Source organism: Protopterus annectens, chromosome 4.part0 (assembly GCF_019279795.1).
Source record: "Protopterus annectens isolate FY-2018-M chromosome 4.part0, PAN1.0, whole genome shotgun sequence".
Taxonomy (NCBI): domain Eukaryota; kingdom Metazoa; phylum Chordata; order Ceratodontiformes; family Protopteridae; genus Protopterus; species Protopterus annectens.
In genome coordinates this window covers 1,193,947,632-1,193,972,682 of record NC_056733.1, presented here as the reverse complement: position 1 = coordinate 1,193,972,682, position 25,051 = coordinate 1,193,947,632, and the positions used below count along the sequence as shown (strand labels likewise).

The 25,051-nt window shown below is 43.5% G+C and overlaps 1 protein-coding gene across 1 annotated transcript in view; it reads left to right on the top strand.

The window, feature by feature from the left end:
* The window catches only part of LOC122800429 (NADH dehydrogenase [ubiquinone] flavoprotein 1, mitochondrial-like), a 315,965-nt gene that overhangs the window by 223,535 nt on the left and 67,379 nt on the right, over nucleotides 1-25,051 (top strand). The window contains exon 6 of the mRNA XM_044069874.1: nucleotides 7,816-8,005. Coding sequence (XP_043925809.1) covers nucleotides 7,816-8,005 — 190 coding nt within the window. The remainder of the gene's footprint in view (nucleotides 1-7,815; nucleotides 8,006-25,051) is intronic.

The window sequence follows — 25,051 nt, the reverse complement described above, 5'->3', positions numbered from 1 at the left end:
CAGTAGTATTATCTGAACAGGAATCTGATGACTCTGAGGCATCTGAATATGAAGATATCCACCCCCTTTCTGCTTATGAGGATTCTGATGCAGAGGAATCTGTCCCTTCAGCCTCTCCAGCCGAGGACTTCTCCTTTGGGGAAACCCTACATACTTTAAGGGAGCATTTCCAATGGGAATGTGTGGACTATCCTCAGTCAAAAAAGAGACTCTGGGAATTCTTAGATCCTTCCACAGCACAGACCTCTGGCCATTCCTCCTGTCCTGGATGTTGTGGATGATGTTTTTATGGAATCCAGTCTGACACTTGACGCTCTCCCTCCTGCTCCCAGGAAACCTGACAGGTACTATAGAGTACCTGACTCTCTCAAATGTATTTTCAAAAATCCTACTGTTGTCTCTGAGGTCATCTACTAAAGGAATCAAAGCAACTTCAGCTAAGAATCCCACCCCCTCAGGCAGGGATTCCGGAGTATTAGACAGATGGGGTAAAAAAGTATACACCTCTACTACGCTTATTATTAGAGCATTAAATTGTCAGTTCCATATGCTGAAATATCAGCAACATACCATAGAACTCCTCAAAGAAAAAAATAACTTTTTCCTTGCTTGTGCAGAAAATTGAGTTACAAGAGTTAATGCATTCCGCAAGTCAAGTAACTAAGCATGCCTTACAATGTGGTTTTGACACCCTAGAAGCATCTTGATGGGCAGCAGTCACTGGTTCTGTACTTAGAAGACATGCTTGGCTTAAGGAACAGACCTTGCCAGACCATGTCAAATCCAAATTATTGGATGCACTCTTGCACAAAGACAACTTATTTGGCACCAAGGCCGAAGAGGTCCTGTGCTTCAGAGCAGGATCAATACACTTTCAATTATCTGCTTTGCCCTTTGGCTTATCTACTGCTCCCAGGGTATTCACCAAATGTCCAGCTAAATCTATACAGACAGTTAAATACGTCTTACAGGTCCAGCCACCGAGGTTCAGTAGGCCTTGCCCCTCCAAGCACTGGTCCTTTTCTGCCTCCCCCAGGTCAGCTCAGCTCAGACCCAGGGGAGGCAGGCCCCCCCAGACAGCCTCAGGGAATGCAAGGATCTAAACAATGGAGTTCCTCCTCTTCAAAACCAGGGAGTGCAAAGTCACCCCCTTATGCTAAGAGCTTACAATGACTTTATATTTCCACTCCCTCCCTCTGCCCACCTGCACTTGCCCCTAGGAGGAAAACACTCCTTCCACGCAAGCAACTGGGCCACCATTACCAACGACTGCTGGGTCCTCAACAGTGTCCCAGGGATACAAATTGTACTTTCACACTCTGCCAACCCTAAAAGGATTCCCAGACCTTCCTCCAAACCAGTAGACAGAGGCCACAAAGCAAGTAATTTCCCTCCTCTCTGAGGGCAATAGAGCATGTTCCTGCAGAACAGATAGGCCAAGGTTTCTACTCCAGACTCTTCCTGGTACCCAGAAAAGAGGGCACATGGTGTCCCATCCTCGACCTATCCATTCTAAACACCTTTCTGGTGATGCCAAAATTCAAAATGCTCACCCTTCCAGCAGCTTCTTCCTATGCTTTACAAGAATTCTTGGTTAGCCACCCTAGACCTAAAAGAGGCCTACCTACACATCCCAATCAGGGAATCATGCAGGAAATACCTGTGTTTCAGAGCAGGATCACTGCACTTTCAGTTCTCTCTGCTTCCCTTTGGCTTATCCACTGCTTCCAAAGTTTTCACAAAAAATCTGGCTCCAGCCATTGCTTTTTGCAGACAAAGAAATATTCAAATTTACCCATACTTAGATGACTGCCTGATTCAGGCAGACAGTCAAGAAAAGCTACTAAAGCACCTGACTTTGTAAAGGACCTACTGACCTCCCTAGGGTATACTGTCAATGAAAATAAATCAAAATTAGTACCCACACAAAAAATTGTATTCCTGGGAGCAAGCCTGGACACAGCATCCCAGATGGCATTCCTTACAGCAGAAAAACAGACATACCTGACAACTTACTTCTCTCAACTAGCCACCAGGACCCAGTTGTCCGCAAGGAAAATCCTGCAAGCTCTAGTGTTCATGGCTTCTTGCATTCTACTCATTTCATATGCCAGACAGCATATGAGGATACTACAGTGGTACCTAAAAAGCCTTTGGTGTCAGCACTCATACCAATGATATCTTGTGGGAAAGATTTTCTTTGGTGGCAGCAGCATGCTACCACAGCAAGGGACTTCCTTCTCACTACCCCACACCATCCAGACCTTCACCACAGATGCATCAAGACTATGCCTGGGGTGCACACCTGGACGGCAGATGCATTCGGGGACAATGGAGCCCAAATCAGATACGTCTGCACACCAGTAAGAGATGTTAGCTGTTCAGCACACCCTGACAGCTTTCAGACCCGTACTCTCCCCAGGGCCTCTGCTGTTCAAAACAGACACCACAGTGATGTGCTACATCAGCAAGCAGGGAGGGGCTCACTCTTATCCTCTGTGCTGGCTCGTTATGACCCTTTGGCCCACGACCTCAGCCATGCAACTACACCTGTTAGCACAATTCCTGCCAAGCTCTCTAAACTCTCTGGCAGACAGCCTAAGCAGAAACCTGCTAGACCCACACGAGTGGCAGCTAGACCAAATTCCCTTCACCCTTGCAGCCCAGAAATGTTGGCACCCCCGAAGGTAGACCTCTTTGCCTCCCACTCCAATCATCAGCTCAGCAAATTCTGCTCCAGGGAACCTAACAGCAAGGCCTGGAAAGTGGATAAATCTCTCCATCTATGCATTTCCCCCTCTACCACTCATTTCAAGGGTACTGCTCAAAATAAGGGAGGAAAAACAGAGGGCAATCCTGATTGCCCCAGACTGGCCACAACAGCACTGGTACCCACTGCTGCGCAGCGTGTCACCCCTGCCACCTTCCTCAGATCCCAGCACTCCTGAATCAGAGGAATGGAGAATTCATGCATCCCCAATTGCAGACCCTCAATCTGGTGGCCTGGCTTATTCCCTGACCTCTCCTCAAGCTGCCAGTCTAAGCAAACAAGCTCTAGATGTTATACGTGAGGCCAGATGCCCCAGCACTAGAAAGTCTTATGCTGACAAGTGGAAAAGGTTTTACACCTGGATCCAGTCTAAGGGAGCCAGAAAGGCACAGCCCTCCCTACCTCTAATCCTGGATTACCTGGCAGACCCTACTACACAAAGTTATATCCTTGTCTTCTATTAAAATTCATGCTTCTGCCATCTCTGTGCATTTCAGCACAGAGCCACCTCTTTTCTCGTACCCTCTCATCAAACAGTTCCTAAGAGGGGCTATCAACTTGAGGCCACCCAGAAGAGCTCCTACCCCAGCTTGGGACCTAAACTTTGTGTTGGAAAAGCTCACTCTGCCCCCTTTTGAACCTGCAGCTTCAGCAGCATTAAATTTTATCTCTTGGAAGACCGCCTTGCTTCTGGCTATCACTTCAGCTAGAAGAGTATCAGAGCTACAAGCACTTATGGCTGTAGAGGCATTCATCATTTTCCATGCTGACAGGGTCTCCCTCAGAACTAACCCATCCTTCATGCCAAAAGTGGTGTCCAGTGTGGCTCTCAACCAATCCATTCATTTGCCCACCTTTTTCCCTAACCCACAAAACAAGGGAGAAAGGATTCTGCACTCTCTAGATGTGCACAGACAGCTCAGATTCTACCTAGACAGGACTAAATCTTTCAGAAAAACTGATCATTTGCTAGTCAGCTTCGCTGCAGGAGCAGAGGGTAAGGCCATATCCAAACAATTTCCAAATGGATAGCACATTGCATCCATTTCTGCTACAAACAGCACAGAAAACCTCCCCCCCCAAGGGGGTCAGAACACATTCCACCAGGGCAGCCTCCACCTCTGCAGCTTTCCTCAGAGGAGTCCCCACTAGGGACATCCTGGAGGCTGCATCATGGACATCTGTTCATACCTTCACCAAGCATTACCACCTGCCTATCTTCTCCAAATCCAGGGCAGGCTTTCCCACTGCAATCTTGCAGGGCATCCTAGCCAGCCCCCCTGTCTTAACTGCCTCCACCCTTTTCTTCAGCTTTGGGAATGAACCCAAATGTGATGACTGCAACAGTGAAACACGAAGAACATAGTACAATTATGTACACTTACAATAAATGTAGATGTTCGAGTGTATTCACTGTTGCAGTCCTGGTTTCCCTCCCTCCATCCCTCTTGTCTGTCTCTCTCTCCTTACAAGGAATTGTTTGGTATATACTTTCTACTGGTTGTGTTCTTCCACCATAACTTAGCTCCTTACTGGGGGTTCATGACAGGGAAGAAAAACTGATGTAATGGCGTCGGCTGCCTGTTTTTATACCACTGACGACCTGATGTCTGTCCTGGAGCGACAGCAACTTACACAGAAATACTAAGCCTCTGGTATTCGGGCCGACTGAGGGCTTCCCTGGCACTGATAACCCAAGTGTGATGACTGCAACAGTGAATAAGCTCGAACATCTACATTTATGGTAAGTGTACACAACTGTACTTTCCCATTGACAGTGCGACCGTGCATCCCTTTTCTTCCTGTGATCCAAGTACACCTTTTGTCATGTTCTTAATAAATTCTGCTATGCCATGTGCATATTTTTGTCCATTTCAGCTGTGACTCTCAGTACCTGCTGTCATCCTTACTTGTTTACTGTTTTGCTTTAACTTCTTCCTTTAAAACAAGGCCATCTCCTCTTCCTCTTCATTTTATCCTTCCTGGCCCTCCTTTAAATCCCAAATCTTGGTACGTTTGCACTTCCTGTCATTATTTTGTGCATCACATTTGTGTTACTGCGGTAGTAGTGGAACTTTACACTTTCACAGTTCAGAAAAAAGCTTTGGAAGAGATTTCATTGCCTTCCTGTTTTTTTCTTCTGTCTTGCCACGTCTTGCTTCTGTGCTGCTACTGAGACCTGCGTTTCATTTTCAAGCCATGAAAGATCCAATCCTAGATGACCCGCTATTTCTTCATACCCAAACAGGGATAGGTTCCTAACTAAAATATTCTCAGTCTATGGAATAAGTTACCACTACAGGTCAAGCCAAATACTGCTATGTTTGATATAAGGTTAGCGTTGTTGACTGGTTGGGGGAGGGGGTTTACATTAGGGTTATCATGTATGATTTGCTTTATCATGCATGATTTTTGAGGTTAGGGCTATTAAGTGCTCATAAAGGATGATAAGAGCTTTTACATGTGTCTATTTAAATGTGTATTTAGCTAGGTATATCCCTGTGATTGCTTGCCTAGTATTTGAGTGTCTTCCGTTTTCATCACTTATTTCACTTATTAATCTCCATGCATGATTCTCACTAATAGTGTTCAAATCTCTAACTCTTGCGAAATGTTGAAGATAAAGGCCATGCGTTTCCCACTGCTTTTCTCTACCCGACACTGACTTGCTTATAAAATACTTAAGCCTGTCAGTGAGGGCCCTGGTTCTCTTTCCTTGCAGGTCAAGCCATCATACCAATACAAGGTCTGCATCTTTCCAGCTGGATCCCCATTCTGCATTAAAGCCAAAGGCCTGAACTGTGTATCAGTTCATCCATATGTTGAAAATCTTTGTACAAATTATCTAACAATTTGTGTGACATCGATGGGCAGCACTTAGGACACTGCTATGTATGCCATTTGTCGTAAGGCTGCTGTGCAGTTTTACATACTCCACCTTTGTTTTTCCACCAGCCAGGTTATTTTTCCTTAGATGAAGAATAACATTGCTTTCTCTGTGAATTCCTGACTCCCAGCCCTGGAGCTCTTAACTAATCAGCTGTACAACTTCCAGAAAAATCATGTGTACAATGTAAGTACACTCAGCTGCTTTTAACTCATAAAATAATGTATAATCCTTCCTCTTGCCCAGCTGTCAGTATGGTTCATCATCACTATCTTCCAAATATACAATGTTTTGACAACTACTACTAGCCCTTTATAAACCTTAAAAGAACATTTGGATTTAGCCTGTATTCTGTGTAACCAAAATCTTGAACAGTATCACTACATCATTCAAGTCTATACCTAATCTGAGTTAATTCAATCCTTTATTAAAATTCTTCAAACTTTTGGCTGTGTTATTGCTCTATACAGGCTAATGTTCCTACTAGTTACTACATCTAGAATTTTACCATGCCCAACATCTGCTGTTCTAAATCTGTGCAACACGCATTCTTTTGTCACTCAGTCATTTGTTTCCCATATTATTTTTATTTCAGTTAGTCTTTAAACTGGTCTTTCTCATGAATTGTGCCACCCGTAATAAGCGTACATATGTCTCAATCATTATTCTGAAACTGCTTTTGATCTCATGTAATATGCTGTCTATGTCTCACTGAAAATCTCTAATGTGCACTTCCTCTCTAAGCCTTCACCAGCAATGTGTCTCCAATTTCATTAGTTTTTCATATAATTACTTCAGTACCATGTAACAAAGTGCAGTCTATTTTAACAACTGTAGATAACATTAACTGTACTCACTATTATAATGTATGTTGTTTGTATTATATTGCTCTTTATTGCTATGAATCTCTTTGTTTATATATGAGTACATATATTTGTGTAGCTTTTCTCCCCAGGCCTCTATTGAAAATGACTACTAGTACCCAGTCAGACTTTCCTGGTAAAGAAATGTCAAATAAATAAATAGATCTTTCCTGAAGTGGATAAGCCACCCTACAACTCCATGTGGAGAACAAACTTTCCTACCCCTACTTTACTCTTATACGTAATAAGTCTAAATGTAGAAATGCTCATCTACACCTGCAGGGAAAAGAAAAATGCCTGTCTAGGGTGAAAACAGTTGTCTGTCGCACAGCAGTCATGCTTTCTCATTGACAGACTGGAGATAAGTTACATGCCAGTCAGATCCAAGAAAAACAGTAAAATCAGTTTATGTTCCCTCTGCAGCTTCTTTTGGGTATTCTAAGGAGTCACTTCACCGCCTTTCTACCTATGATACTGTAGCTGCTCTGTCCTCTCCTTTCTTTACTCTCATAATTGTACCTTAGTAGTGGTGAAAACACCAGTCAGAAGTTGCATGCTGCAGCTTTGGAGTCGCATACTACCTTCCCTTGGTTCTTTTTTGTGGAAGCCTCACTTAAATAGAACATGCAGTTGGCAGCAGTTAATCTTGCCCAGAGAAACCGTAGTGGATTTCAGGTCAGTTGCTAAGTATTTGCTCTGATTACCCATGTGTAACACTTAGGTGATCCCGTTGATCTACACAACACTGGCTACTCTTCTGCTTGCAGTGCTACTGATGTGTGAATTGTGATCTACCACAGAAGCTGAACAACCATGTTAACTGCAAGGATAGGGACCGGATTTAGGGGTCCCAAGAATAGCCACCTACCCTGTACTTAACTGGTCTTGGATATTTAGACATGTGACTTTGAGCTGTGAGAGGGGGTAATAATCATGGAATAAATGTATGTATACATTTGAGATGCACACACACATACATTCTTTCTCTTTCTCTCTCTCTGTCTCATTTAGGAAGTGAAGCACTGAAGTGATTTGCAGGAAGGCTTGCTTTTGTTTGTCTGTGTGTTTTTTCTGGGCCTTTTTATTAACATTTTAATTCTAGTTTTCTGTGTAAGGATTAGCCAACCTTGCTTTGTATACCAGGGCTACAAGAAAGTGGCTTCAAAGTAGATTTAAGACATTAAAGTAACTGGGAGATGGTATTGTGTTGTGTGATGAAATTGTTTAGATACTTTAAGCAGGATATTGAAGAATAGACTGCATGAACAAAATAGTAACTTTTGATATTTTTGCAGGTGGCCATCAGAGAGGCATATGAAGCGGGCTTAATAGGAAAGAATGCCTGTGGTTCCGGTTATGATTTTGATGTCTTTGTAGCACGAGGAGCAGGTGCATACATATGTGGTGAAGAGACTGCCCTCATTGAGTCCATCGAGGGAAAACAGGGCAAACCCCGCCTAAAGCCACCTTTTCCAGCTGATGTTGGTATGTTCTGATGTGTCCTACTTCATGTTTCAGATTTATGCTGCTGCTGTGGTCAGCCATGTGGCACAGTGGAATATAATCGATGGTGTCATTTGCTGTTCTTTGATTTTTAGCTTGAGAGAGACCCAAAGTAAGTTAAGCTGGTTGAATGTAGGAAGCTTTAGCATCCTACAGCTGTTAGAAGTGAGTTGAGTTGGCTCATGTTTGTCTTAACAGTTCTATGCACTTGCCTAGCAGAAAGGACCTTGATGCTAATCATTTGATTGTATGCAACCCAGCCTAGAGTGAACCAGGAAAGTTTTTAATTAAGCCATTCTACTTATGGTTTTGCAAACAGCCTTCTGCAGTACATACATTTAGATTTGTGTGGTTTCCCATAATAGTAGTGGAAGTTGGGGTATAAGCTAATAATGAGTTTGGAAGTTGTAGACATTTCTTCAGTCACAAAGTACCTGTCTTGGGAAAACCAACACATCCCAAACCTTTCATTTAAGGCTGGAGTCTGTGTGCCATCCACCTGTATTATTCCTGAACTGAAAAGGAACTGTATTCTATATAAAACTAGGTTGACTTGAGGTAATGCATGCAGAACAAAGTTTGTAGGAAAATTGTTTTACGTCTGCTGAGGTTAATCTTAGCAAATCATTGAAGAGATATTTAGTTTGCTTTGAACATTAATGTTATTGCAGGGTTCTGCTGGACACCTGCTGTTCAAGGGAAGTAATAGTGCATGCGTGTGTGTTGGCTTTTATGACTTTGGTAAGTGATCCTGAAAGGGTTACCTTCAGTTGTAGTTGGCTATTCTACAAACCCATTCCCTGCTTACATAGGTAGCTGTACTGAGGCCTTGAGTTTTTGTGTAGTTAGCTGTTGTAAATGTATGACGTTTGGATGGTATATGGAACTTGGCATCTCTTGGCTTTGGAAACATAGACGTAACTAAAGGCAAACATTTGAAAACCCATTAGATATTTTGACAGAACTTTGGTTATATGACAGTGGTTGCAGCCGGTTGGGGGGGGGCATTTATGTTTCCTCCTGTATGCAGTAAATGTGGAGTCAGTTACTTAAGCTTGGTGCAGAGGTACAATCCCCTCCAAGTGGGTGTGGGCTGCTTTACCTTGTGTGGAAAAAAAAGACTTGGATCTCTTTCGTGAATGCTGTTTTGCACCTTTGCTTAGCTGGATTAATATTTGCACATTTATCTTTTAGCTGTGTGGCCCAGGATGCTCTGATATGGCAACTTCTCTCTTGTATAACATTTAAAGTGCATGGCTTTGTTTAAAAGTGAGAATGCACTTAATTTAGTTTGTAACATATCATTTCACTCAGTGTATAGAATCAGGTAAGTTTTTTAAAATCTCTCCTTGAAGGAAGGATATGACTTTGGGGAATAAACAGCTTTTTCAAAGCACACTTAGGAATAGTGGATACAGGGTAGGCTTGAAGTAGCCAGTATCAGGCCATGGAATAGAGCAGAACTGTAACTACCCAACTAAATAACCTGACATTGCTTATGGAACTGTTCAACTCCGTGTGTTCATTTGGGTGCATTTGAGTTCTGAAGGCAGTGGAATCTTGAAGGGGTAGCAGAACTATATTATGATTTGCTGCAAATGTTTTAATATGTATAATACAACAGAAGCGGTCAGAGAAGGTATGACCTGTTGGGAATGTGATAACAGATCTTTTGTCAGAGTTCATGATTAGGGCCATTTGTAAGAGGAGACAGGGTTACCTTTTATGAAGCTGCTCTTGCACTTTGGGGGTAGGTAGAGTGAACTTTGTAACGTGGTTCTATGTTCTTGTAATTTAACCTTACATTAGGTGGCTCAGTAATTAGTTCTTCTGTGTCTTATCTCCAGCATCAAGCATTCACTTCTGACCTCTCCTGTTAAGGTGGTCATTGCACATTTATCTTTTTTTCCATCCCTGTCACCTTAGTGCATCACATGTTTCTGCGCGACTGTTTTTCTGTGGGTACTTTTGTTTTCTCACATCTCCAAAGAATTGTTGCTTTGTTTGGTTACTGTAAAACAAAATTTTGTCCTTTTATTCAATGTTGCAGTATTCTTTACATATAGGTTGTATTCCGCCAATTGACCCGATGTCCAGCCTGCATACAAAAGCGTATTGCCACTGCCAGTATGTGGGATGTTGCATGAAAGTACTGAGAATGTTAGCCGTAAAAGGGACGTCCGCACGTACCATACACAGAACTTTCACCTCCATTCAGAAAGGTTGACTCTTGCGTTCATTCTGCTGTCGGATATCATTGGTTTTGCATTCCAGGTTCAGATAAGTAACCCATAGGAGATTTATTTTCTTGCCATTGCCTCTCGTTCTCCATGTCATGCAAGAAGGGCAAGTGTTGGTGTGGAAGGCAAATTCCACATAAGGATAGTCATGAGTTTTGTATGTTCTGTTTAAGGCCTACTCATGACCATTCCTGTCAGGCCTTTGTGCCTAAGACGTTGTGTAGTCATCTGTCGGCCTTAAATCTTTATGTAAAAAAATCAGACTTAAACATCTGGCTAGGGAGACGATGGAGTGGCTTCGGGAGTCCTTTGGCTGAGCCGACTTTGAAGAAGAAGGTTAGCAAAGTTAGGCCCGAATCCTGTTCAGCTGTGCCTATTCCCGCCAACATATCCTTTGAGGTTAGTAAAACCTGACGATGCATTCGGAGGTAGGGTCCACTTCTCCAATGGGTACTTCAGCAGAAGCCTTCAAGGATGTGGATTCTAGGATGCCCTGAGGCCATGCAGATGTCCGGTTTGGATGGCTTGGGGGAACCATGGCTTGTTATTCTGTAGGACTCTGGATCCGCTCCTGCTCCTTCATCTAAAGAAGTATTGGAAGTGAGCACTATGTCCAGGCATTCACCTCAACAAGAGAAGCATGTTAAGAAGAAGCAGAAGACTAAACATTCCACGTTCCATCCTCCCCTCCATTGGACTGGGATGTTTTCTCGCAGGAACTCATTAAAGCCTTGATGGCTTTGAGGCCTTCTGCTTCTACTATTCCCTTGCCTGCTTTTGCTTCATCTCCAGTATTGACATCTGGGCCTCCGGTGTCTCCTTCTGTGCAGGCTGCTGAGTATCAGATTCCTGATTCTGACTCTGAAGATTCATCTTCGGATGAAGATTCCTTGGCATACTCCACCCAGATTCCTTCTCCTCTGGAATATGCCTCTCCAGTGGAGAATTCCAATGGGGAAGATTCCTCCATAGAAGAGCTTTGCTGTAAGGAAACTATTAATAAGATGAGGGAATTCTTTAAATGGGATTCTTCGTGCATTTCTGAGGAGCAAAAAAGATATTATGAACTTCTCCAGTTGGAAGCCCCTGCTCCCTCAGCAGTTCCACCAGTCCTTCCAGCTTTCTGAGATGTCTTTGCATCCTCCATTAAAACCCCAGATTCCCAAGCCCCTGCCCCTAAATGATCTGACTGATTTTATAAGATCCCTGATGACTGTAAGTTTCTTTTTAAATATCCTTCTTCTGACCCAGCTGTGGTCTCTACATTACTTCTGACAAATCTTCTCTCATGTTGCCTTCTGCAAAGCGGATTCCTTCTGACAAAGAAAGCAAGAATTTGGAAAGGTTGGAGAAGGAGGTCTACTTCCACCTTGGCAACTAGAGCTATTAATTACTAGACACACATGTCTAGGTACTCTCTGGCCCTGTTTTCTCTGGCTTCCCAGGCTCTTTCCCAATTACCTGATTCAGAGGCTAAATCACAGGTTTTTTTTTTTCTTTTTCTCTTGCTTCCTCCCAGGTAGCTAGACATTCCATCAAATGTAGCTATGATGCAGTGGAGGCATCTTCTGCATCTGTTCTCAGAAGGCATTCTTGGTTACAGCTTCAGTCATTTCCTGATGACATAAAGGCCAAATTGCTTAATGCTCCTTTGGGTGACTGTACCCATCTGATGTTATCCTAGTTACCATTCATCACGTATGGCTCCAGGATCTGAGCCGGCACAGTTGGACAACAGGTAAGCTCAAGCTCCTTCTCTCCCATAATGCTTTGCTGCCCTTTAGCCCCTCAGATCTTGTTTGCTGCTTCAACTGTCAGAAGCAGATTGCTCAGCTCCTCTGGTTTTCCGTACTTCTTAGTAAGCAAGTTCTTTCTTTGATCCTTTCTATTTCTTTGTGTTTCATCACTTTATTAAGTTTTTAATTGTAGTGTTTTCCATTAAGTCTTGGTAGTGTCTTTTTCCCCTCCGTTTGGTCATTTTGGTTGGTTTGGCTGTTTGGCGCTCTTTTCCTTTTTGGTTGGGAAGTGTGGTAGTGTATTTTTTGCCTTGGGCTACTTATTTTCTGTTTTATTGTTAATTTAGTGGTCTTAGTGTGTTTTTTGTGTAGGATGGACCTTAGTGTTTAGACCTCATGCCTCATTGTCCATCTCCTCTTTGATTTTTCCCTTTGACTTTGATGGTTTGTCTGTTGGAGAAGCCTCTAGGGTTTAAGAGGTGCTCCTTGTGCAGTCGAATGATGCCCATTTCCGACTCGCATGAGGAGTGCCTCTACTGTCTTGGCGCCGACCACTGGAGGTGGAACGCAACATTTGTGCTGTATTCAACCCCAGGACTCTGGTCGATCACTGGAATAAACTTATTTTAAAAGGCATGGTTCAGGGGGGACTCCCTTGGTCAAGGAGTCCTCCATCAAGGCGGGGCCCTCTGGCCATAAAACAAAGCCTTCCTTTTCAGGGGAGGTTTCTTCCAAGAAAGCTAGGCTGCTGGATCCCAGATCCCCAGATCTGACTCCAGCCGTAGTGGTGTCGGATCCGAGGACTTCGTGAGAGTTGACTCCTGGATCCAGGGCTTCTGGTCCCTGCCCTTTGGATCAGAGGGTTTTGGGTTTGACTCCAGAATCCAAGGCCTCTGGATCCGAGCCAGAGCAGACCTGTCATGGATCTGATCCCTTCAGATCTGAAGGGTTCGAACACTATTTCCTCGGACCCTAATGTTTCCTCAGATCTGAGACCCATGTCTGATCCCATTCTGGTTGAGGATCTTCCCTTGGATCATGCGGGAGGGTAGCACCCGTTCCCCAGACCTTCGGAAAAGACCCTCGGGATCCCGGCATGGGTCTCCAGCTAGGGCCTCTATTTCTTCTCGATCCTCCAGGAGCATCCTTCCCATTAATATGGACAGGATGATGCAGTCCTTTTTGAGGGCTCAAATTGAACTAGGGCGTTTGGCTTCCCCAGGCCACAGGATTAGTTAGCCTTCTCCCTCTCCCTGACTTCTTTCTCCTTGTCCGACTTCTCAGGGTTTGGACTTAGGAGAACCAGTGCACAGCATGGGGCAGTGGGGGTTACCGGGACTTCTCTTGTCCGTAGCCCATCAGAGTCTATGTCCAGTTCTGCTCCCCTTCCCCTGGGACAGGCAGGGCTACCAGTCCAGGTTGTCACCCCGGAGTCCATGGGGGTGGTTTGGGTCCTGGTCTTTTGGGCCATTCTCTCCACCTCAATGCTTTGGCTCTTGATAGCTCTGGGCCAGCATTCTCCAGTGGGATGAAGTTTCTGGTGAGATGTTCATCGTGTTTCACTGTTGCAGTAATTACACTTGGGTTATCCTGCTGGCAGGCTACCCGCAGTCGGCCTGAATTCCAAAGTCCTGGTCCGGCATCGGTTGCTGTCGCCTCTTCCCTGACGTCAGTGCGCCAGGGGTATATAAGATGCAGCCGACGCCATTTTCTTCAGTCTTTCTTGCCGCGCGGTGCCCGAAGCAAAAGCAGTTCACAAGTGCCGATCGTCCGACTCCTGAGATTTTCGAAATTGAATTTCAGATCCGAAGTCTTCAGTAAAGCTAAATATCCCGTTGGGGAAACTTTTTCTTGCTCCAGACCGATGTCAGTAAAAGTTAACAATTGTATTTCTTGTGGGAAGCAAATACCTCATAAGGATTTTCATTCTTACTGTATTCCTTGCCTAGGCCCTGACCACGACATTGCTAGTTGTCAGTTTTGTGCTAGATTTAACCAATGCACTATTAAGCGTCGGTACGATTTTGCTTTCCATTACTTTGGCCAAAGGTTTAACTGTATAATGCCGTCAGAACAGCCGATGACTGGAGTTCATAAAAAGCGCAAGGAAAAAGAAAAGGACAGGCATCCAAGGTCCAAAACCGCTGATGAAGCCTCTTCTAGGCCAGTCGCCGGTTCTCAGTGAGGCGCTTTCGCAGCCCCTGACACCCACTACCTCAGAGCCACAGGCCGCCTCCGACAACCACGTGGAGACAACTAGGCCTCTGGAAACTCAAGGTATTGGGCCTACAGAAACTACTTCCTCAGATAGGTCCAGAGCCGCTGAGCAGGCATCGGCTTCTGAGGGTGTTATCAGACCTACATCAGCAACCAAGACGAAGTCTAAAACCTTTAAAGACAAAGAAACCAGTACAGCATTCTTTTGGACAGTCATCAATGCCTAAGAAACAGATGCTTAAAATGGCCGAGGACCTAATTACTTTGATCAGGGGTCCCCATCCCCCTCCTGATAAAAGGCCTAGGCAAGACACTGACTATGATTCCTCTGATCAGGTTTCTATTTCATCTGATTCCTCTTCAGAACAGAGATATTCTCTTCCTCCCTATGAGGACTCTGATGCTGAAGAATTTATCCCTTCAGCCTCTCCTCCTGAGGACTATTCTTTTGGGGAAACCCTGCACACCATGAGGGAGCATTTCCACTGGGAGAGCCAAGATTATTCAGAATCCAAGAAAAAGCTCAGAAACTTTCTTTTATTGCCTCAACAGAGACTTCTTGCTATTCCTCCTGTGCTAGACATTGTAGATGTATTTTCTGAGTCCAGTCTGTCTCCTGATTCTTTACCCCCTGCACCAGTTAAGCCAGATAGGTACTACAGGGTTCCAGATTCACATATATTTCTTCATAAAAACCCCGCTGCTGACCCAGAAACTATTTCTCAGGGTCCCAAAGGGGTCAAGGCTTCCACTGCAAAAAAACCCTGTTCCCTCTGATAGGGATTCTAGAGCACTGGACAGATGGGGGAAAAAAGTTTACTCCTATGCTACTTTAGCTGTAAGGGCTTTAAACTGCCAGTTTCACATGCTTAAATATCTGCAAGCAAGGGGGGAACAAGATCTTTCCTCCTTTGCTGGTTGGCTCTTCTAGTGTGGGATCTAGCTATCCAGTATCATGTGATCCTTCAGGCAGTTTATATTCCCTCAGGTCAGGACATTGTGACAGACTTTGTGAAGTAGGTCTGTAATACAATCCCATGAGTGGATGCTTCACAGGGATGTGTTTCTGGACATTGTCCACTGTGGGGTACTCCTCAATTAGATCTGTTTCCTTCCCCTCTGAAAAGAGATCTTCTTCTTTTTTTGTGCCAGAATCCCAGGTCCTCTGGTCTGGAAGGTGGACACCCTTTCTTTTTTTTGGAAGGGGATGTTTCTTTATGCCTTTCTTCCCCTTCCCCTCATTTAAAAAGTCCTGTTCAAAATACAACAGGATGCTCCCAAAATCTTGTTGGTGATCCCCTTTTGGCTCAGATTGCATTGGTTCCCTCTTATTCTGCATTTAGCCAAGGGCAGTCATCACAAGTTACCTCACAGTGTGGACCTACTCACACAAGACATCTACACCTGTCCACTCTTCAGCTGACACTGTGGGTAATAGGATTTTGATTCCATACAGACAGTTTTTTTTCTGAAGACGTGCTTAGAGTCCTGCAGGAGGCCAGGAACCCCACAGCTAGGAAATTCTACTTATCCAAATGGAAGAGGTCTTCTGTTTAGTGTCTTTCTCATAACCTGGATCCACTTTCAGTGGATGTTACTTTGGTTCTGTCTTACCTGTGTGAACTGCTCAATGCTGAGTTGGCTTATTCTTCTGTTAAGGCCTACTTGTTAGCTATTTCAGCTTGTCTGCCTTTATCTCCTCCTTTAGATTTATAGATTTGAGGCTAAACAGTTTCTTGATGGTGGCCTTCATATTAGACCTCCCAGGAAGCCACCCCCTCCTCCCTGGAATCTTAATTTTGTTTTAGAAAAACTGACCCGTGCTCCTTTTGAGCCTGTAGCTTCCGCTTCCTTACACCATTGTTCTTAGAAGACTGTACTTTTGTTAGCCCTTACTTCTGCCAGACAGGTGTCTGAACTTCAAGCCCTTATGGCTTGTCCTCCTTTTTTAGTTTTCCATAAGAACAGGATGTCCCTTTGTATTAATCATTCTTTTATATTCAGGATGGTGAACGAATTGTCTCTTAATCAGTCCATTAACTTGCCCACTTTTTTCCCTTCTCTGCAATCTGCTAGTGTGAAGGTGCTGCACACATTGGATATGTATAGACAACTTAGATTTTATTTGGATAAGAATAAGACTTTTTGTAATCTGATCAGCTCTTCATTTCCTTTCATCCTAGATCCTTAGGTTTTGCTGTTTCCAAGCGAAGTGTTTCTTCTTGGGTTTCTAAAGCCAATTCTTTTTGTTATGCTTTCCATGGCAAGAGACTTTCTTCTTTTAAGCCTCATTCTACTAGGGCTGTTGCTTCTTCTGGTGAGTTTTTCAAGGGTTTGGATACTTAACTCCATTCTTGAGGCAGCTATTTGGTCTTCTGTGCATATATTTACCAAGCACTATATGTTGGATGTGATATCTGAAGCTAGAGCTGGCTTTGCTAGGGCTATTCTTCTTGGGTTCCTGTTGAGCTCTGCTGGTACATCCTCCTCCCTGTCTTCTTCCTGAGCTGGCACTGTCCCTATTGTAATGATTACTGCAACAGTGAAATGGAAGGACATAGTACAGTTGTGTAAGATCTTACCACAATGGTAGGTATCCTTCTCTTCATTGTTGCAGTATTCATTCCTCCCTCCCCTGGTTCTTTTGTTTTGTGGATGTACTGGTCAACTCTTTTTTTCCTTGGACTGGCTTTCCTACCGGGGCTCTCAGTTCTTAGGATGGTACATCCATGTGTCAACTTTATGCCCTACACGATTGAAAGTGTGGTCCCCGGACCCCTAGGGGTCCATGAGTTCAGGGCTGGCACCCAGCTGGATTTCGGACGTCTGCAATGTGTGTGAGTTCAGGGCTTGCGAGACACCCTGTGGATTTAAAAAAAAAGAGAAAGAGAGACTTCCGACTTCCCTGTCTGAGGTTGAGCAGCTTCATTTCTGCTTTCACGGCTAAGCAGATGCTTGCCCTAAGTTTTTAGAAGAAGGAACAACTTCCGAGTTTGCAGCTGAGGCTGTGCAGCTGCTCACTTGCCCTGTGTTTTCTGCCTGGCAGTTGAAACTTGGGGGGGGGGGGGGTTAAACAACTCTTCTGTTCTGTTCCCTCTAAGTAAGACAGTTCAAGTTGTGGATTTATGTTGGTCATTGTATACTTCACATCTCTCCCTTTTGCCAGCTGTTAAAATAAACCAGTACTTTAAAGCTGGCCCTAACGATCTTGTGAAGTATTTTTTTTTTTTAAATCACCGCTTGAATAAGAAGCGGTACAGTAGAGAGCGTAGCTGTCAACTGTCTAGATTTTTGTCTTATTTTTGGTGTGTTTCTCATAAAATTTAGTTTTTTTTCTGGCAAATCCCTGGCAAATCATTGACAAATTGTCAGAAAATAATGGCAGACATTTCAGCTTTAGACTTCATATCCTTCAGAAAATTCATACTAATGCAAAACTTTTTATTCTGTCAAGAGTAATATTTAAAATGTGTCCCTACTTTTGGGCCTTTGTCACTCCCCCATTATGACAGGCTTTCTTCAGATTTCTTGCTGTGTGTGTGTCTGTGTGTAAGAGGGAGGTGTGTGTGTATGTATGTCTTTATATATATATATATATATATATATATATATATATATATATATATATTTTTTTTTTTTATTGAGGGAAGTAGCATACCTCCTCAACCGTCCAGGTTTTTGCAGAATGTCCAGATTTTTGCCCCAGATGTTCGCCTGTTCCTCATAAAAAGGAATGAAGTTGCTAAATATTGATAGACATTTCAGTTTTATATTTCATATGCTTTAGATTAAAAAATGCTTACTAACACAAATCCTGTTATTTTAGCAGTTTTCAAAGTTCATGAGAGCAATATTTATAATCTGTCCCTATTTATTTTAGGCTTTGTCCAGATTTCTTGCACTAAGAGGATTGAGGTGTGTGTTTGAGAGAGTGAAATGCCCTAGTTAGATTTAGCAAGTGATTAAGAATTTGCTTGGGCTCAAATCCTGTACCTTAGCTGCAGGAAACAATAGCCTGTATCTTCTCACCCCAGCTACCAAGCTGCATTTTTCAAGGCACTGAGTTGCAAGTGTATTTAAAAGGAATTGTGATCTTCAAGGGAAAAAGCATTTACTGCTGTCCATGCTAAGTCTGTTTACAGTATGCAACTGTTTTGTTTAGCAAATTATCAACATTGTGGTATAGAATTTTAAAGCAGTGTTAGTAGCACAATAGGTAGCATGCTTGTTTTTTGATGCAGAAGGCTGAGGGTTCTGCTCCCACAGTATGTAGATGGATTGCTGATACAGTGTCGTATTTTCAGGGGGTGGGTTGCTGCAGTCCTGAATATGTCCTCCTTTGGATGAGATGCCTGGTAACTACAGCGGATATAAAAAGCGTACACACCCCTGTTAAAATGCCAGGTTTTTGTGATATAAAACAATTAGACTACAATAAATAATTTCAAAACTTTTCCCATCTTTAATGTGACCTATAAACTGCACAATTCAGTTGAAAAACAAATCTGTTAGGGGGAAAAATATAAAAAATAAAAAACGTACAATAAGCTGGTTGCATAAGTGTACACACCTGTAAAGTAATCCTTTGTTGAAGCACCTTTTGATTTAATTACAGCATTCAGTCTTCTTGGGTACACACCTGCCATCAATTAAAGAGACTCTGATTAACCCAAAATAAAGTTTAGCTGTCCTAGTAGGATTCTCCTGACATTTACTCAGTTGTCTGCTACAGCAGAAGTCATGGTTTGCAGAGAGCTTAGAAAGCATCATGGGGATTCCATTGTTGAAAGGTATCAGTCAGGAGAAGGGTACAAAAAAATTTCCACAGTATTGAATGTACCATGGAAAACAGTGAAGACAGTCATCAAAAAGTGGAGAAAATATGGGACAACAGTGATGTTGCAAATAACTGGATGTCCCTTCAAAGTTGAAGAAAAGACAAGATGAAAACTGGTCAGTGAGGCTGCCAAGAGACCTACAGCAACACTGAAGGAGCAGGAATTTCTGGCAAGTACTGGTTGTGTACTACATGTGACAAATATCTCCTGTATTCTCTATATATCTGGGCTATGTGGTAGGGTTACAGGACGGAAGCCTTTTCTTTCACAGAAAAACACCCAGGCCCGGCTAAAATTTGCAAAACGATACAAGTCTCCCAAAAGCATGTGAGAAAAATGTGTTACGGTCTGGTAAGACCAGGGTTGAACTTTTTTGTCACAATTCCAAAAGATTTGTTTGATGCAAAAACAACACTTCACATCACCAAAAGAACACCACCCCCACAGTAAAGCATGGTGGTGGCAGTATCATGCTTTGGGGTTGCTTTTCTTCAGCTGGAACTGGGGCCAAATACCAGCCACTTTTAGCCCAAAACCTTCAGGCATCTACTAGAAGGCTGAAGATGAAGAGGAATTTCACCTTTCAACATGACAGTGACCCCAAGTATACATCCAAATCAACAAAAGAATGGCTTCACTAGAAGAAAATCAAAGTTTTGGAATGGCCCAGCCAGAGCCCAGACCTAAATCCAATGGAAAATCTATGGGGTGACCTGAAGAGGACTATGCACAAGAGATGCCCTCACAATGTGACAGATTTGAAGTGCTTTTGCAAGGAAGAGTGGGCAAATATTGCCAAGTCCAGAGGTGCCATGCTGATAGACTCCTATCCAAGAAGACAATGCTGTAATTAAATCAAAAGGTGCTTCAACAAAGTATTAGTTTAAGGGTATGCTGTGCACACTTATGCAACCAGCTTATTGTACATTTTTTATTTTTTATATTTTGTCCCCTAACAGATTTGTTTGTTTTTCAATTGTACAGGTTATAGGTCACATTAAAGGTGGGAAATGTTTTGAAATTATTTATTGTGGTCTCATTTTTTTTATATCACAAAAACCTGGCATTTTAACAAGGGTGTGTAAACTTTTTATATCCACTGTATGAGAACCTGTTTTCGGTTTGTCATTCATGTAATATTGCCAGCTTACAGTTTTTAATGTAACATAATAGGCAACTAAAATATAGTTTGCTAGCAGCAGCCTTTTCATTAGTTACAGACCTCTTTAAGATAGAATTATTCAGATAACTTTTACTTCTGCAGAGATTGTGCATATTGACTGATATTGGTGGATTGTAATGACAGAGGTTTGAGTGGCCTTTTTATGTTTGAAATGTTCTGAACTGGGCAGTTTTGCCATTATTGGTTCATGTTTTGTTTAATTATTATATATAGGTTCATAGGTTCATACTAGGCTATCTGCCCTGGGGCAATTATAAGCCTAGCCCGATTCTGTATGGCTTACGCCACCTCTTGATTTGAGTTTACTGTGCCTCTGTCTAATAGTGACACGGGAGTAATCCCTGGGACAAACCTACGATCTCCCATCCACCTATCGAGATTCTTCTTGAAGAGATTCAGTGAGGTGCTCTGCCTCACATGAACTGGAATTCTATTCCAGAGCGAAGGGAGCCTCTGGGTTATGAACATGTCCCTCCAGCAAGTTCTGTTTATTTCTGTGCTGAGGTTCAAGTCCCTCAGTGTGGCTCTAAGGGATTTAGATTTACTGAGGTGGAGCATGTCCATTAATTCTGGATTTGACATAGCTTTGTATGTCAGGCATAGGTCGCCTCGAAGTAGGCGGTATGCAACTGAGTAGAGCTGGAGTTTTTTTAACCGAGCAGCATATGGCATCTGTTTGAGACCCTTGATCCTCTTGGTGAGATACTTTTGGGGTCTTTCTAATTGCTGCAGGTGCCGGGTAAGGTACATCCCAAAAGGGGCATTGTATTCTATGATGGGCCTGATGAGGGATGAATAAAGGGGCACGATTACTTCTCTTGATCTAGATGTAAAACCCTTCGTGATGAGGTGGGCTATGTAGAAGGTCTTTCTAACCACTTTGGCAATGTGGTTTTCAAAGGAGAGATTGCTATCAACTTTGGTCCCCAGGTCCTTAATAACTTTCTCTGTACTTAATGGGTTTCCGCCTATGTGGTAATTTGTGGGCACATTGTTTTTGCCAAAGGATATGACTATACATTTTTTGGCATTTAGCTTTAAACCATGGCGCTGGCACCAGTTATCTGTCTCTGTGAGACCTTTTTGAAGGATGTTTGTGTCAGCTGGAGAGTCGATTATGGCGCCCAGTTTGCAGTCGTCTGCAAACTTGGTGAGCCATAGTCCTCCCACGTTTGCCTGTACCTCGGAAAAGTATATACCGAACAAGAGTGGTCCCAGGACAGAACCCTGTGGGATGCCACTTGTGACGGTTTCGAGTCTGACATGGCTCCAGCAACTCTCACTCTGTGGGTTCTGTCTTTGAGCCAGTTTGCGACCCATCTTGTGACATAGGGGTTTATATTTAAGCTGGATAGCTTATCTATGATGCCGTGGGGTATTGTGTCAAATGCCTTTGCAAGGTCCAGATAGGCTGTGTGGGCTACCTTCCCTTCATCTATGGCTTTGGTGACTGTTTCGAAGAAGTCAACCAGGTTCAAAAGGCAGGATCTGCCCTTGACAAAGCCGAACTGGGTAGGATCTAGTGTCTGTAGGTCCCCAATGTCTTTGTTTATCAGCTCCATGATGATCCTCTCCATAGCCTTGCAGACTAAGCTAGTCAGGCTTATGGGGCGATAGTTTCCAGGGTCCGTAGAGGCTCCACCTTTGTGGAGTGGGACCACTGTTGCTGTACGCCATTCTGTGGGCACATATCCTGTAGTGAGGCCGAGATCGTATAGCTGTTTTATATGAAGGATTAGTTTCTCTTGGAGTTCATGTAGGACACAACCTGGGACGCCATCTGGTCCCATGGAAGCAGTGTATTTTGCTTTGGAGAGAGCAGCCTTCACCTGAGCATCAGAGATGTTTGGGAGGCAGCCCTCTGCCGGGATAGATACTTGCTCTTTTGGGGAGGGGTGGAGAAGTTTGCACTGAACCTGTCTGCCAGGATATTGGCGATGTCTGTGGGTTCTGTGTATGTTTTGTCGTTTAGAATAAACTCAGAACAAGTCTGGGAGTTGCATCCCAGGTTCCTAACATAAATGAAAAAAGCCTTATGATTGTCTTTGGTGTCCTGTGCAATTTTTCTCTCGAAGCTGGCCTTGGAGGATTTTATGAGGGATCGTAATTTTTTGCTGATACTGATCAGAGATGCCTTCCCTATTAGGGATTTTGCTCTATCATGTAGTAGCTTCCTCCTTCTGTTGTACGGTTTATTTATGGCAGGGGTTCACCAGACTGGACGCCTGCCTTTGGATGATTGGGTCTTGGTTTTGTTTGGGATAGCATGATCCATGCATTCCTGGAGATGTCCGTAGAATGCGTTTATATAGGATTCTGCAGTTTGGGGCGTAGTTTCCACTGGCCCTGGGGCCTTGAAGGATTCCACTTTGGTTTTGAGAAGTGAGAAGTTCGCTTTTGAGAAGTTTTTCACTGTGGTTTTCTGGGCTGGAGGTGGGGTCGGGATGTGGACATCCAGTGAAATTAATTTATGGTCTGATCTTACCAATGAGGGATATACTTCTGGTGTGGAGCATAGAGTCCCCATGTTGGTAATGATCAGGTCTAGTATGTTGTCCCTCTTGTGGGAGTGGTGACTAGTTGTTCCATAGCATTTGAGTTTATAATTTCCAGGAACCTTTGGGCTAAGGTGCTGGGGCTTGAGTAGTGCTCCCAGTCAATGTTTGGGTAGTTGAAGTCGCCCAATATAATGGTGTTCGGAGAGATCATCATGTTCTCCAATGTTTTCAGGAAAGCCGAGTGGGATTCCTGACTTTGAGAGGGTGGTCTGTAGGATGCTATAAACTGAAAAGCAGTCTTGCCCACTGTTAGTTGCACATGGATGGTCTCCGATACTTCGTGCAATGCCACTAACCTGGAGGTGTGGATATCCTTGATAAATATGGAAACTCCCCCCTCCTTTTGTGGTTCGGTTCGGGTTTTGGGGCCGAAAAGCATGATATGAGATATAGCCTGGTAGTGCTGGGGTGCTCTTTAGAGCCTTGAACCAGGTTTCTGTCACTGCACAGATATCGATGTTCTCCATACTGAGGAGAGCTTCGAGTGCGTGCATCTTGAGGTTAAGACTTCTGGCGTTAAGCAGCATTACCCTTAGTTTCTTGTTCCTTGTGCTGTCTAGGGGGGTGGGTTTGACTTTTGAGCCTTGCCTAAAAAAGGCACTATGGGGGTGGCAAGAGCCTTTGCCAATATCCAAAAGCCCATTGGTGACAGGTGCAAGCCGTCCCTAGTGAAGCAACGTGGCTTGTCGAGCATGTCATCCCAGGCTGACAGACACTGGATCCCCTTTGAATAACACCAAAATTTTAGCAAATTGTTAAAATCGATCATTTTGTCTTTGTACTGTGGTATCATTCTAGGTGAGGGTAAGATGCTGCTCAAGGTCAGGGTCATACCAGCCTGGGCTACATGATCAGAGAGCTCCTCTGTCTCTTTTCATGTAGTCCGGGGAGGTACGTCTCAGGTCATTCACACCAGCATGTACAATGACTGAGTCAGATTTGTATTTGCTTTGGAGTGACCTGAGTGCATGCGTTATGTGGCGGATCCTAGCACCCGACAGGCAGCTCACCATGACCTTCTCTTTATTCAGCCTGGTGAGCGGGACGTCAGTGTGTCTGACAATAGAGTCACCTATTATAAGAGTATCAGGTGTGTTATTCAGCCTTAAGGGCTGTGGCTACTTGGCACACTGACTTTGTGGGCTATGTGTTGTTTTGTTTTGAGGTAGCGTTTGCTTGGATGTCTGCTTTGTAGGTTTCTGTTGCTTAGGTAGATTTTTATTTAGAGCCTCCGAGTATGTTTTTGTGTATTTATGTGTTTGGTTCGCTGATGTGGTGGGACTGTGTGATACTGGAATTGTGTTGTGTGAGGTTACCTTCTCCTCCTGACTGGTTACATCAGTTTTGAGATGAGAGAGCTCAGCCTCCAGTTTGGCTAAATAGTTTATAATAATTTAATTATGCAATTAGAAAAGTGAATGAAAGAACTTTTGCATGGTCCTAAAAAGGTGTGCAAGGGGCCTATGATTTGAAAACAGCCCAAAGGTAAACTTAATCCATCACTGGCCAGATGCATTTTTTTTGAATGTGGGTTTCAATGCTGTTTCAGTGAATGTGAGTTTCAAAGACAGAGATTTTTTAATGCAAGTCTGTTTTCATTGTGGGACTATATTGCTTTGTGTTAGCTTTAGCAGATGTCTATCAGTGTTTGTGCTATAAAATTTGAAATAAAAGTTGTAAATTAAATCCAAATATCTATAGTCATTGTAGAAGTAAAGCAGAAAACAGTATGCATACTGTGAGTTTTGAACAGTATTTATGGCAACTGGGAAGAAATAGCCAGGTAATGGGACACTGGAATGGCTGCATGGGGGGTGTTGACCCAAACGCAACGTATGCTTTATTTATATGGCTACTGTTGGACGAAGGAGGAGAAGAGGCGGAAGACATGGCCGAAGGCAGGAAGAGAGGAGAAAGGCTAGGACTGTGGTAGTGAGGGTCGGAACTTTGAATGTTGGCAGTATGACTGGTATAGGGAGAGAGCTAGCTGATAATGATGGACAGAAGGAAGGTTGGTATATTGTGTGTGCAAGAGACCAGATGGAAGTGGAGTAAGGCTAGGTGTATCGGAGGTGAGTTCAAATTGTTTTATCATGGTGTGAATGGGAGGAGAAATGGCGTAGGAGTTATTCTGAAGGAACAGTATGCTAAGAGTGTTTTGGAGGTGAAAAGAGTGTTGGATAGAGTGATGTTTATGAAGCTGGAAAGTGATGGTGTAATGATGAATGTTGTTAGTGCATATGCTCCACAAGTTGG